The 13,708-nt window shown below is 41.3% G+C and overlaps 1 protein-coding gene across 7 annotated transcripts in view; it reads left to right on the top strand.

Moving 5' to 3' along the window:
* The window catches only part of HECW1 (HECT, C2 and WW domain containing E3 ubiquitin protein ligase 1), a 473,895-nt gene that overhangs the window by 298,462 nt on the left and 161,725 nt on the right, over positions 1–13,708 (top strand). For all 7 annotated transcript variants that reach the window (XM_055293321.2, XM_055293322.2, XM_055293319.2 and 4 more), the window contains one exon: positions 4,342–4,417. In XM_055293321.2, the coding sequence (XP_055149296.1) occupies positions 4,342–4,417 (76 nt within the window). The remainder of the gene's footprint in view (positions 1–4,341; positions 4,418–13,708) is intronic.

The following is a 13,708-nucleotide window of genomic DNA, read 5'->3' as shown; positions in this document are numbered from 1 at the left end:
ACATGCTCATTTGGCATTCAGCTTTAGATTTCTTCATATTTGTTTTTAAAATAAAGACAATTTTACCTAAAATTTTGGGTAAAATGATGTTCCCAGGCAGGCACCCTTGCCCCTGGGCATAGCTGCTTACCTCTGGGAACAGAAGGGGCCCGTGTGAGAAGCCCTGATGTCTTGGGAGGCTGGAAGACCTGGGATATAGGTCAGCACACATATATGACTGTGTGATTAGATGCTGCTGTGTGTTTTTAGCAAACCACCTCATCTTTCATGCAGTGATACTGTGCAAAGAAAGGGTAAAATTTGAAGAACATGCTGGAGAGTAAAGGCCGAGGGAGCCCTGTCAACTGAGCTATAGTCTCTGGACTGCTGAAACGGAAGATCCCCTGCCAGGGTGAAAAGAGCTGATCTTCACACTCTTTTGCTGAATTTCAGTTTTAGGGGTGTGCAACAGTGGTGTGAATTCATGTTTACAACTTTTCAAAAGGCAATTGTAAAGAGAAAATGAGAATGAGAGTAGGAGAGAAAGACATCTGAATTGACCTCAAAGCTCTTAATTTAACTCCAAGAGCTTCTCAATACCCTGCAGAATCTTCTACACCCCACAACAGATTCAGTTTGGAATCTGTTAAACCATTTGCCAAGTAGGCTCTGTTGTGGAAACATTTGGGTGCAAGACATACACAGTGAAACTGCCAGAGCTTCAACAGAGAGAGAGGGGCAACAGGACCCAGCACCAAGCAGTTAGAATGGCAGTCAGGCATCAGACAAGCCAAAGAGGAAAGGGAGCTAGTCAGCCCTGAGAAGACTTGCCATCTCCCTGACAGGCCTGCAGCCTCAGGTTGCTCCAGGGTGAAACTATTTGGGCTGACTCTTCACGTCATTTTCACAATCAATAAACTGTAAAGAGTCTGTCTGTGAGTATAGCACATTTCTCAATGTCAAACATGCTTCTGCAATGCATCTTGAGTGAGAAGTCAGGATGTCAAACCTCCCTAAGACTGGGCAAACATTTTTACTTCCTGGAAAATGTTTATTATGGCTACCATTCCCTCCATTTTTGTGTCATCAGTGTGGTGCTTAGATGACTTTGTAAATGATGTTAGTGAAAAGCCAAGAATTTACGTGGGATTTTATGGAGACTTAAATGATGTGTCTCCTCACTGAGCTTAGTAGCTTTTGGAAAACATACTCTTTTTTCTTCTTCTTCTTCTTCTTTTTTTTTTTTCATGTACAGACCTGTTTTTGATGCAATAAAGATGAAGAGGCTTCTTTGTAAATACTCTGAATGCCAGCAGAGGAGTATTTAAATATGAAGAACCAAAATATGTATGCTTTAAAAAGGAAGAAATAAATGTACTATCCTTTGTTATCATTGCATGTTTGAGCTCATTTCAGCTTAGCATGAAATATGCAATTTAATCCTTTACTTTTTAAAAAATATGCATTGGAATGCACATACTCTAGACTTACAATTCCATAAACTATAATTATTAAAATTATAGTTTCTATTGTTCCCCCAAAGAACTTATATTCTTAGAAAGAGACAAACTTGGGGTGGACATTTGTAAATTAGAATTAGGAACCAGAAGCTTTAGCCATTGATTGTTAATTGTCCTGGTGGTGCAGTATAGCACTGTGAGGAGGGGTGGTCAGCATGTGGAGGTCTCCCACGGCCATGTCCAGGCACAGGCTTGCAAGAGAAGAAAAGTCCACAACATTAAGGAATTTGGAAGCCCTGATTATGCCATGAGGACTGGCCATCTTCAGAGTTAAGAAGAGCATGGTCTAGCCTGAGGATGTGCTTTCTGAACTGATGGCTGATCTCCATTTCTTAGTGTCAGCCATTGATGGGAATAACAAACAGAAAGGAGGGAGAAGGCCCTCTGATGTGAAGAAGGCTAATTGTTATCAAAATGCCAGGGATTTGTTCTAGGTCCCATTGCTCCATGCATAGAAAGCCAATCACCGAGACAATGAGTATTGCCAGGAAAGAAGGCTTTTTGTTTGGGTGATGTTAACTGGGAGAATAGGAGTTAAGTTTCAAATCCATCTCCTTGACCAACTAAAATTGGGATTTATATATCAGAGAAGGAATGTAAAACAGGAACAAAGGAGGAGTCTAAGGAACTAAGGAAGACGAATAAGGGGTCTGGCATCCAATGGTCTAGATCTGGGCATCTGGTGAGTTTCAGTCCCTCACCTGACAGTCAGCTTCCTGAGGAAGGAATTCCAATGAGACTGTAACTGCCCAAAGGGTTCACCTTGCCCACTGCCTAGGCAGAGCCGATTCATCAAGACAGGGGAATTGCAATAGAGAAAGAGTAATTCACGCAGAGCCTGCTGTGAGGGAGACCGGAGTTTATTATTACTCAAATCCATCTCTCCGAGCATTCAGGGGACAGAGTTTTTAAGGATAACTTGGTGGGGCGGGGCGGAGTAGTGGGTTGGGGGGGCGGAAGCTAGTGAGCCCGGAGTGCTGATTGGTCAGAGATGAAATCATAGAGTGTCGGAGCTGTCTTCTTGCACTGAGTCAGTTCCTGGGTGGGGGCCACAAGATCAGACTAGCCAGTTTATTGATCTTGGTGGTGCCAGCTGATCCATCAAGTGCAGGGTCTGTGAAATATCTCAAACGCTGATCTCAGGAGCAGTTTAGGGAGGGCCAGAATCTTGTAGCCTCCAGATGCATGACTCCTAAACCATAATTTCTAATCTCGTAGCTAACGTTAGTCCTACAAAGACAATCTAGTCTCCAGGCAAGAAGGAGGTCTGCTTTGGGAAAGGGCTGTTACTGTCTTTGTTTAAACTATAAACTACAAACTTAAGTTTCTCCTAAAGTTAGTTCAGCCTATGCCCGGGAATGAACAAGGATAGCTTGGAGGTTAGAAGCAAGATGGGGTCAGTTAAGTTAGATCCCTTTCACTGTCTCAGCCATAATTTTGCAAAGGCAGCTTTAAGACAAATGTAAGTTTCAAGTTTTCATAACACCTCAGGACCTATGAGAGTTTTGACTCACCAATCCTGGACATGTTTTACTCTGATTCTTATCAAATGAGACTCTAAGGGACAGACATCTGTCAAAGAGTTTGACAATCTCTCATCTGGCCTGGTGCTGAGCCCCATTCCATATGTCACTCCACTGGTTGGCTCCCTCTGCTGAACAGCCCAGGATCCCTGAGATGCACATCACATTTGGGCCTCAGGGCAGTCATACCAAGATTTGTCTACAAGCTGCAGCCAAGCTCACAGGCTCACCAGGGGCACCTGCTTCAGTGTGAAAAGATGAATAATAATCCCTTTGTACTCCCCTTGGCTGAAGCTGTGAGCCCTGTGATGCCCAGTCATTACTCCCAGTCTCATATCAGGCAGGTTGATGTGAATATCCAATCACAACCTATACAGCATCAAGAATACTAAGAGAAGAAAGAAAAAGACTGAACCCACACAATCGACAAATAATGAGACTGAACAAGAGATTACGGATATTTTCATTTTTCTCTTCCTAGTACAGATTACCTTCTAAAAAATGGACACTGTGGATTTGCTTAATACCCAGAGTTTTAAAATTATTTTCTGCAACCATACAACACATGCAAAGGTAAACAGGAAGAGTCATTCTGCCTTCAAATACTCAAAATCATTTCTGAATAAAACCTTCCTAGAAGAGAATGGAAGCAAAAACTCTAGCTATTTTGATTAACCTATTACTAAATATTGAGCAATGATGAAAAACAAAACATTATAGCAACATTGTTTTCAAATACCTACTAGACTCTAGATAATCCATGTAACAATTGTGTTCTCAAATTTCTGAGGAAGGCAATTGATTAATTAAGAGAGACCTCAGAAGAGCTCCTTAATGCCATGTTCAGGCTCCTCCCCAGCAGTTTCCTGGAAATCCCTAAATAATAATAAGTGGAGATGCAGCAGTTCAACACTCTACTTTGCTAAATGGAAATACATTATAATTACAATAGAAAACATCTATTGACCTATCATTCTAGTGCCCTAGGCCCTGCTTTAATAAATACTTTTTGCAAATTTGAATGTGAAAAGACATTGTTTGCATAAGTAGTTACAAAGGGTCTTTTCAATTACAGTAATTGTGTTTGTTGACTTCCATTTTCCTGAAAAGTACCCATCACCCCCACTAGCAGATCCTCTACTACTGGGAAAAACATTAGGTTGCTAGAAGGTTGTTTTAATCAATAGTTGCCCAGCGAAATCACTGTCTTCATTGCCTGTAGCTGGTAAAATCACTGTGAATAAGCATGCTTGTGTTGAAGTGTGAATATCCATTTCAGTGCTTGTTTTGCTTGTCTCCCATTTTCCTTCTTTTTACAGATTTTTAAAAGCATTGGCGCTGATGAGACTGTCCAAGGACAAGGAAGTCGGAGGCTGATCAGCTTCTCTCTCTCGGGTATGTTTTGCTCACCTAGAGACTTTGTGGACAGACTAAGAATGTCAACCAAGAGTGAAGATACTCGCTTCCATTTCACTCTTACCTACAAGTCAGTCAACCTGTCTGTGCCTCAATTTCTCAATCTGTAAAGCAAAAATGTTTTTTAAGTCTGTTCAATTTCCCTTGACCACATGAGGATAATAGAGAGTTTAGGAAGTAATAGATGTGAAAGCATGTTAAGACGATGGAAAGGGAGGCTGCAGTTCTACCTTTCCCCCAGGTCCATGTAGCAGTAGTTGAGCATATACAAGGGGAAGTAAGGAAAACCTGGAAAGAGAAGCAGCTATTCAACTCTTTGTCTAAACAAAACCTCACATGGGGCACAACTGGCAAAACAGATAACTGAGCCACTCAAAAATGCACATTCATGGAAAAAAAATCAGTGGAATCCAATTAAGTCTGTTAACTAATAATATTTTAGTTTAATATTTAAGAGTAAGTTTAACGTTTTAGTTTTCATGAATGTACCATGGTTCCCTCTGTCACGTGTGTCTGTGTGAAGAGAGTGTACCAACAGGCTTTGTGTGAATAACAAGGCTGTTTATTTCACCTGGGTGCAGGTGGGCTGAGTTCAAAAAGAGAGTCAGCAAAGGGTGGTGGGATTATCATTAGTTCTTATAGGTTTGGGATAGGAGGTCGAGTTAGGAGCAATTTTTTGTGGGCAGGGTGTGGATCTCACAAAGTACATTCTCAAGGGCAGGAAGAATACTATAAGTACCTTCTTAAGGGTGGGGGAGTATCACAAAGTACATTATTGCAAGGGTGGGGAGGGTGTATTGTCATAAGGTCAATTGATCAGTTAGGGTGGGGCAGGAACTGATCACAGTGGTGGAATGTCATCTTTTGTGTTTCTTCAGTTGCTTCAGGTCATCTGGATGTATATGTGCAGGTCACAGGGAATATATGGCTTAGCTTAGGCTCAAATGCCTGACAACCTCATATGTTAATAGTGGGACAAACTGGGCAAAGGGTATATGGGAAATCTTTGTATTGTCTTTGGAACTCTTCTGTAAACCCAGAATTATTTAAAAATTAAAAGTTTAGGGCTGGGTGTGGTGGCTCACATCTGTAATCCCAGCACTTTGGGAGGCCAAGGTGAGCAAATCACCTGAGGTCAGAAGTTTGAGACCAGCCTGGGCAACTTGGCAAAACCTCATCTCTGCTAAAAATACAAAAATTAGCCAGGCACGGTGGCGGGCTCCTGTAGTCCCAGCTACTTGGGAGGCTGAGGCAGGAGAATTGCTTGAATGTGGGAGGTGGAGGTTGCAGTGAGCCGAGATTGCACCACTGTACTCCAACCTGGGCAACAGAGTGAGACTCCATCTCAAAAAAAGTGAAATAAAATAATTAAAAGTTTAAAAGAAAAACTGAGCTGCTCTGGCTAACATGATATACAAAGCTCAGGGCTTCACACACTCAATCCCACCCTAAACAGTCTTTAAGGGGACACAGCGGCATAAAGCCTGAGGACTCTGTTGAGCACAGTTGGAAAACTACTACCTTAGCTTGTCAAATCAACAGATGTTGCAGGCCATGAATGCCAGAGGTCACAGGCATGAAGTACATGTGCCTCCTTGGGAGCTACACTGTTAACTGGGCTTTTCAAGTCTAAGTGAGCCCAGTAAAGCAAATATGTGTTGATCCATTTGACAGTGTTAGCATGTGTATATCTAGATGAAGAAAAAAAAAAAGAAGAAAAAACTTGTAACCACCCAATGGGTTCACCTTGCTCACTGCCTAGACAGAGCCGATTTATCAAGAGAGGGGAATTGCAATAGAGAAAGAGTAATTCACACAGAACTGGCTGTGCAGGAGACCAGAGTTTTAGTATCACTCAAATCAGTCTCCCCTAGAATTTGGCCATCAGAATTTTTAAGGATAGTTTGGTGAGTAGGAGTCAGGAGTGCTGATTGGTTGGGTTGAAGATGAAATCATAAGGAGTTGAAGCTGTCCTCCTGTGCTGAGTCAGTTCCTGGGTGGGGGTCACAAGATCAGATGAGCCAGTTTAGCCACCTGGGTGGTGCCAGCTGATCCATCAAGTACAGGGTCTGCAAAATATCTCAAGCACTAATCTTAGGTTTTACAATAGTGACATTATCTCCAGGAGCAATTTGGGGGTAGTCAGAATCTTGTAACCTCCAGCTGCATGACTCCTAAATCATAATTTATAATCTTTTGACTAATTTGTTAGTCCTACAAATGCAGTCTAGTCTCCAGGCAAGAAGGGGGTTTGTTTCAGGAAAGGGCTGCTATTGTCTTTGTTTCAAAGGTAAACCGTAAACTAAGTTCCTCCCAAAGTTAGTTGCGCCTGTTCCCAGGAATGAACAAAGACAGCTTGTAGGTTAGACGCAAGATGGAGCTGGTTGGGTCAGATTTCTTTCACTGTCTCAGTTATAATTTTGCAATGGTGGTTTCAACTCACTAGTTTTGTACTTCTAAGGCAAAAGCTAGCAACTCCTATTGAGATGCTTAAGAAATAACAATGATTAGTACCAACCTTCAAAAACAGTAGAAACCAGGAATACTGCACAACTATGTGCCAGAAACCAAGAGGAATTGTCACTAACCAAAGGTCCAGTGAAGTCCAAGTCCTGAAGCCCAAGAGGAATGCCATGCATGGTGAGCAGGGCAGGGCTGGGAATGGGACAGTCTCTATTCCTTCATCTCTGCTTTGCCTCTGCCATGAAGACATGGACTCACAGACCTACCATAGGAGGAAGCCCCCCCCACCACCCCAACTTGGTTCACAAAGCTACTTTATAAGATGATCAGGGTTGGTTCATCTCCTGCAGTCCCCATATGCATCGTTTTTCTTACATTTATTCCAAGACAATTCCCAGCATAGGAAAGTGACTATGGATATAAAGTTAGTAGCTAGCAGAGCAAGCTTGGAATGGTCCTGGACATATAATGCTCAGTAGTTGGCTATGTATATGTATGTTGCATTCACTATGTCTGCCTAGGACAAAAAGCAAATACTGTTGAAACTATCAAAATAAATTCCATGCAGCCAGGCATGGTGGCTCATACCTATAATCCTAGCACTTTGGGAGGCCAAGGAAGAAGGATTGCTTGAGCCCAGGAGTTTGAGACCACCTGGGTAATATAACAAGATCCCATCTCTACAAATAGTAAAAAAAAGTTAGCCAGCCATGGTGGCATGTACCTGTAGTCCCAGCTACTCAGGAGGCTGGGGCAGGAGGATCATTTGAGCCCACAGGTTAGAGGCTACAGTGAGATCTAATTGTATCACTATACTCCAGGCTGGGCAACAGAACAAGACCCTACTTCAAAAGACTAAAATAAAATAAAAATAAATTCCATGCCTCAAAAAAAGACAAGACAGAAAGATCAGCAAAGCCAACAAAATTTCAAAAATTTGCTCCATGCTGCTCAGCTCTGAGTATAAGAGCAGAGCTAAGGATTCCAGCAACAACCAGTTGGACAACCAAGCTCACTAAAGATGGACAAATGCCGGGACTATATGACACGCTCATAAGTAAACAACAGAAATTTTAACTTGAACAATATGTGGAGATAATTCTCTACCCTATCAAAAAGTTGAAGACTATAATACTCAAGAGAAAAAGAAACTATTCTATTGACAGATACCTACTAAAGAAAAGTAAAACATTTATCACTCATCTACTACTTGTACCCTCAACAAAATAGAGGGAAGTACAGAGCATATTAACTAAGAGATCAAAGATGAGAAAAGATGATAAGGGAGTGTTTTAAAGCTTGCAAAAATAAAAATTTAGAAAGTCAAGTGTATTTGCTTTCTCTTGCTGCTGTAACAAATTGCCACCAACTTAGTGGCTTAAACAACACAAATGTACTCTTACTGTTCTGGAGGTCAGAAGTCCAGAATGAATGTTAAGGGACTAAAATCAAGCTGTCAGCCAGGCTGGTTCCTTCTGAGGGCTCTGGTGCAAATCCATCCCTTGCTCTTTCAGCTTCTAGGGGCTGCCAGCATTCTTTGGCTCATGGCTACATTGCTCCAATCTCTGCTTCTCTCATCACATTGCCTTCTCCTCACTTTGCTCTTCCTGCCTCCATATGACAAGGACTCTGTGATTACATTGCACCCACCTGGACAGTCTGGGATAAATCTCTGTACTGCAAGATCCTTAACTTAAATCACTCTGCAGAGTCCCTTTTACCATGTAAGGTAACGTATTCATAGGCTCCAAGGATTAGGATGTGAACATCTATGTGGGGTCCTTATTCTGTCTACCACAGTCAAGAAGAGATTTAAAATAAATTCTAAAAAGTACAATCACGGAATTAAAAGCCTTCAAAAACAGTACAGAGCACAATCACCACTACAGAAAGGGAATCAGTGATATGACAGAGTGACTTGAGAGTCTCTCCCAGAAGGCATCAATGAAGGGCAAAGCCTGAAAAGGATGAGAGAAAAAAAAGATGAATGGCACATACAGAGCCAACACATAAGCAGTGTTTTTGATGAAGAAATCAGAACAAACTGAACAGAAGCAGTAATAGAAGAAAACTTTCTTAAGCTGAAGATAATTTTGAGTATTTAAATTAAAGAAGACCATCAGGTGCTCAGAAAAAGAAATGTATATGAAGAGACCAACACCTAGACAAACCTCATTTAAAAAGTTTTGTTTGTTTTTTTTTCAAATATAGCCACAGTAGACATCTGGGCTGAAAATGCATGATACGTATGAAAGAACAATCCTCACGCTAATCTCAGACTTGTCTTCTGAGATGCCAAAATAATGAATCAAAGCCTACCAAGTGATACAGACAGGAGACAGGGAAATAATGCGTAGAAGAGGGCAGTTCCCCAGCAAAGGCCTCTCCCTCAATCCTGGAAACCAACAGCCCTAAATGGGAACAGGCATTCCTGTTTTCACACCCAAATGTTGCCTTTTGGCCCGCCATGCCCCTCTATCTTGTACCCATATAGGCCCCATACCCCAGGCTCCACAAGCAGATGAGCAGAAGAACAGAGCAACAGAAGAGTGGCACAGCAGAGAAGGAGAGAAGAGAAGGAGCATCTGAATGTTGAGAGGAGTTCAGTTGGGGAAGGTCGAAGAGGAGATCGGCCAAGGAACAGCCAAACTCCAGGGGAAGATCATCTTCCCACTCCATCCTCTTTCCAGCTCCCCATTCATCCTGCTGAGAGCTACCTCCACCAATCACTAAAACCCCTGCATTTACCATCCTTCAAGTCGGTGTGTGATCTGATTCTTCCTGAACGCTGGACAAGGATCCAGATACCAAGAGGGCAATGATTTGGTTAACACTTAAGCCAGCCACAGACGGCAGAGCTAAAGGAGCACTGTAACTCACCCACTGGGGTTTCAGGAGTCCTCCCCAAGATGCTACTGCGGGGCCAGAGCCTGAAAGCACTCACCCTGGCTCCTGCACCTGCCCGTCTGCATGTTCCTTCTCCCGTAAGGGGTTTGAGCTTATGAGCCACACCCCTGTTGCATGTCCTGTGAGGAGGGTCAGGGAACTCTCCCATTTCACAAGTTCTAAGGGAAGAATTTTTTTACCCAAGATTTCCATGTCCACCAGATTTTCATTTATGTGGAAAGGCAAGAGGAACACTCTCAAGTTTATAAAGTCTCAAAGACTACCACCCTTACACCTCACTTTAAAATAATATGTGAGCATGTACTCCAGCATACGGAGATAAAATCCAAGAAAACTCAAGAATTGGAGACATTGCGATATAAAAAGACTGATTTTCTTTTTAGGGTTTAATAGGAGAAATAACCAGAAAGTAGATAATGGAATTGCCTTCTTAGAAAGCTCCAAGAGCACAATGAACATATCAAAGCAAGATTGCTCACGCAAATGCTTCACTTGTCAAATCTATTTATATTTTCAGTTTTTACCACTTCCTGGAGGTAATACACTTTCTTGGTAAATATTGTCACTTTAATTTTCAATCAAATGCACTTTTAGCATTCTAACTGAAAAAATCAGAAATGCAAACAAAGATTTATTTACAAATATATTGGAGACAACTTAAACATTCAAAATTAGGACTTGGTTAAATAAATTACTGTAGAGCCAAATTATTAAATACTATATACCCTTAAGAATTGTGTATACAAAATGTTCTAAAAGGCATGAGAACATCCTTATGATGTTGTTGGCATGGGAAATAACTTTTCCTCTGGGTTTCATAAGTTCTTGGCTGAGGACCCCCTGTAACAGAAGATAGATTAACAAGAGAAAAACAAACGGAAGTTATTAACATGTGTATCTCATGTATACATAGGAGATACCCGGGAAAATGAGTAAATCTCAAAGAAGTGGCTTAGAATTTCAGCTTATATAATGTCTTCAACAAAGAACAGTACAATTTTTAATGAAGTGACAGGGCAAAGGAAAAGGACTTTGAGTCTTCAGGAGCAGCAAGTTCTGGGAAGGCTATGGTATGGTAGATAGATGCTGTTTAGTACAGTTTATTATGCAGATTCGTCTGGGGCTGTCTCCTGGTCGGTCCTGGTCTGAAGTCATCTCTGGTGATCAACCTTTAATCCCCCTGGTAGAGAGCAGAAGTGGGACACTTTTGTAAATTCATGCCCTGCTTTTGGGAAAATAGCAAGAGGGCAAAGAGCTTTTCTTTTATCTACTTCTTCTCAGTTGTCTTCAGCTCAAGATAATCCTTATTCCAAAGTCACAGATTTTGGGATGTTGTTTCCCAGGCTCTCACATATAATGGGGTGATATATTCTGGTCTCTTACACATATGATGCAAGTCAAAAGAAAAATCTTGGATGCAGTAATGAATATGCAGTATGTTCTCAACTACGCAAAGAAAAATACTAGGAGGCAATAAGGTTTGGCAAAGGTTGCCACTGGTGAGGAGGGGGTACTTACTTGAAATAAATAATTATTTCGATTAGTTATTTGAAATAACTTTAAAATTCTATTTTTTATTCTATATTTTTAAGTATAATAAATGTACATATGTTTATCACCAGAACCAAAAAATACAGGCAAAAATGAGAGGAAATTAACTATTCTCCTTTAACGTAGCATTTACTTTTGGAAAATTCTAGAACTCTATGTGTTTTTATGGACATTTCTTCCAACAGTCTCATAGGGGAAAACATTAAGACCTGAAGGAGTTAAATTGGTTTACTCAAAGTGACAAATTTCAACGAGTGTTCTCAAATGACTACCAGTCCAGTGCCTTTTAAATTATACCTCGTATTGCAACAGTTTTCAAGTACTTTTATTCCATGAAACGTATATCTCAGTGAGTATTTAGACTGAAATTAAATACGTAAGTCTTTATAAAGAAAAGTGTAAACATTTGCTGAAGGACAGGAAAGAAGACCTGTACAAATGAAGAAACGTGCTCTTGAGTGGAAGTCTCCGTTTTCTAAAGCTACTAATTCTCCCAAAGCTAAGGTATAAATTCAATGCAGTTCTAATCAAAATCTAAGTGTTTTGAAAGGAGTTATTAAAATTTAATAAGACTCATCTGGAACAATAAATGGCTGAGTGATAAAGAAAGGTGTTATCTTTTTTAAAAAATAAGAACAATAAGAGTGACTTAATTTAGCAGCTATCAAACATTTGATAAAGACATGTTGGTGCAGATATGGACAAGTTGTTTGATAGAACAGAACAAAGTGTATCGAAAAAGACTCGTTTATATTTGAGAATTTAACCTATGCCGAAGTTGACATTTTTATAAAAAGACAATATAACAGATTGGTTAAAAGCACAGACTTTGGGCTGGGCACAGTGGCTCACACCTGTAATCCCAGCACTTTGGGAGGCCAAGGTAGATCACCCTAGGTCAAGAGTTCAAGACCAGCTGGCCAACCTGATGAAGCCCTATCCCTACTAAAAATACAAAAAATTAGCCAGGGGTGGTGGTGAGCACCTGTAATCCCAGCTACTTGGTAGGTTGAGGCAGGAGAATTGCTTGAACCCAGGAGGTGGAGGTTGCAGTGAGCCAAGATTATACCATTGCACTCCAGCCTGAGCAACAAGAGTGAAACTCCGTCTTAAAAAAACCAAACAAACAAACAAACAAAAGCACAGACTTTGGAATCAGAGAGGCGGGTTCAAATCTCATCTCTGATGTCAACCAGCCCTGACAGTCTGTAAGCCTTCATTTTCTCTTCCTTGTATTAAGGATATAATCTGTACCTTGTGGAGTTTGTGGTCAGGATTAAATCAGAAAATGTATTTTAAGTGCTTAGAATGGTTCCCAGAATTTAGTAGATAACAAATAAACAGTAGGTGGTGTGGAGGCAATGGTAGTCACTATTTTATGATGAATGTTTTATATATATATATGTCTTTCAAACTCTAATAAGTCAGGGTTTCCAAGACCACCCCCAGGTTCAACAATTTGCTAGGAGGACTCACAAGACTCAGCATCTAGTTATACTCATGGTATGACTTATTACAGTGAAAGGATACTTAGCAAAATCAGCTAAGGGAAAAGGTGCTTAGGGCAAAGTCTGGAGGAAGCCAGGAGCAAGCTTCCAATGGGCCTCTTCTGGTGGAGTTACACAGACATGCTTCATCCCCTCAGTGTGAACTGTGACAGCACATGGAAATGCTGTCTACCAGGGAAGCTTCTTAGAGACCAGAGACAGGGTTTCTACTAGATGGGGGGTTGGGAGACAGTGGAGGTGGTGCTGGTCATGTGTGCATCTTCCGCTTAGCCCACACCAAACTTCCAGCCTCCCAGAAGGAAAGCAATGTTCACCATAAGCCACATCATTTACAGAAACACTTTAGGCACAGTGAGCCACTCTTACCAGTTCTGGGAAGGTAGGAGCCCTCCTGAAATCCAAGTTTCTAGACATTAGCCAAGATCCAACCTTATAAGCAGTTGAGTAGTCTCAGGCTGCTATGTTAACTTCTGTCTACACACATTCCTGCAGATGTGGCCTGGGTTTTGCAAATTTCTGTGGTGCTTGTACTTCCTGCCTTTTTTCTTTCATTCGCAATTGTGGGGCAAAAGTGACTCCATTGTGGATGTGAATCCGCTGTGTTGACTTCTGATCACCCCCCAGTCCTGAGCATACCTCCTCTTCCTACTTTATCCACTGTCTCTAGTATAAGAACATGTCAACCTTGATGTTATGGCAGAAATAATAGGCTGTGATGCATGCAGCATTCCTGCCTGTTCTGGAGGGCTGCCTTTCATTGTCTTGCACAGAGCAAGGGCTTATGTACCCCTTCCCTATGGTACATAAGCCCTGGGTCTAGGGAGTAACAGTGCAGAGATCT

This window comes from Symphalangus syndactylus, chromosome 9 (genome assembly GCF_028878055.3).
Source record: "Symphalangus syndactylus isolate Jambi chromosome 9, NHGRI_mSymSyn1-v2.1_pri, whole genome shotgun sequence".
NCBI lineage: Eukaryota > Metazoa > Chordata > Mammalia > Primates > Hylobatidae > Symphalangus > Symphalangus syndactylus.
The sequence above is the reverse complement of the archived record's forward strand: the minus strand, read 5'-3'. Positions and strand labels throughout refer to the sequence as shown.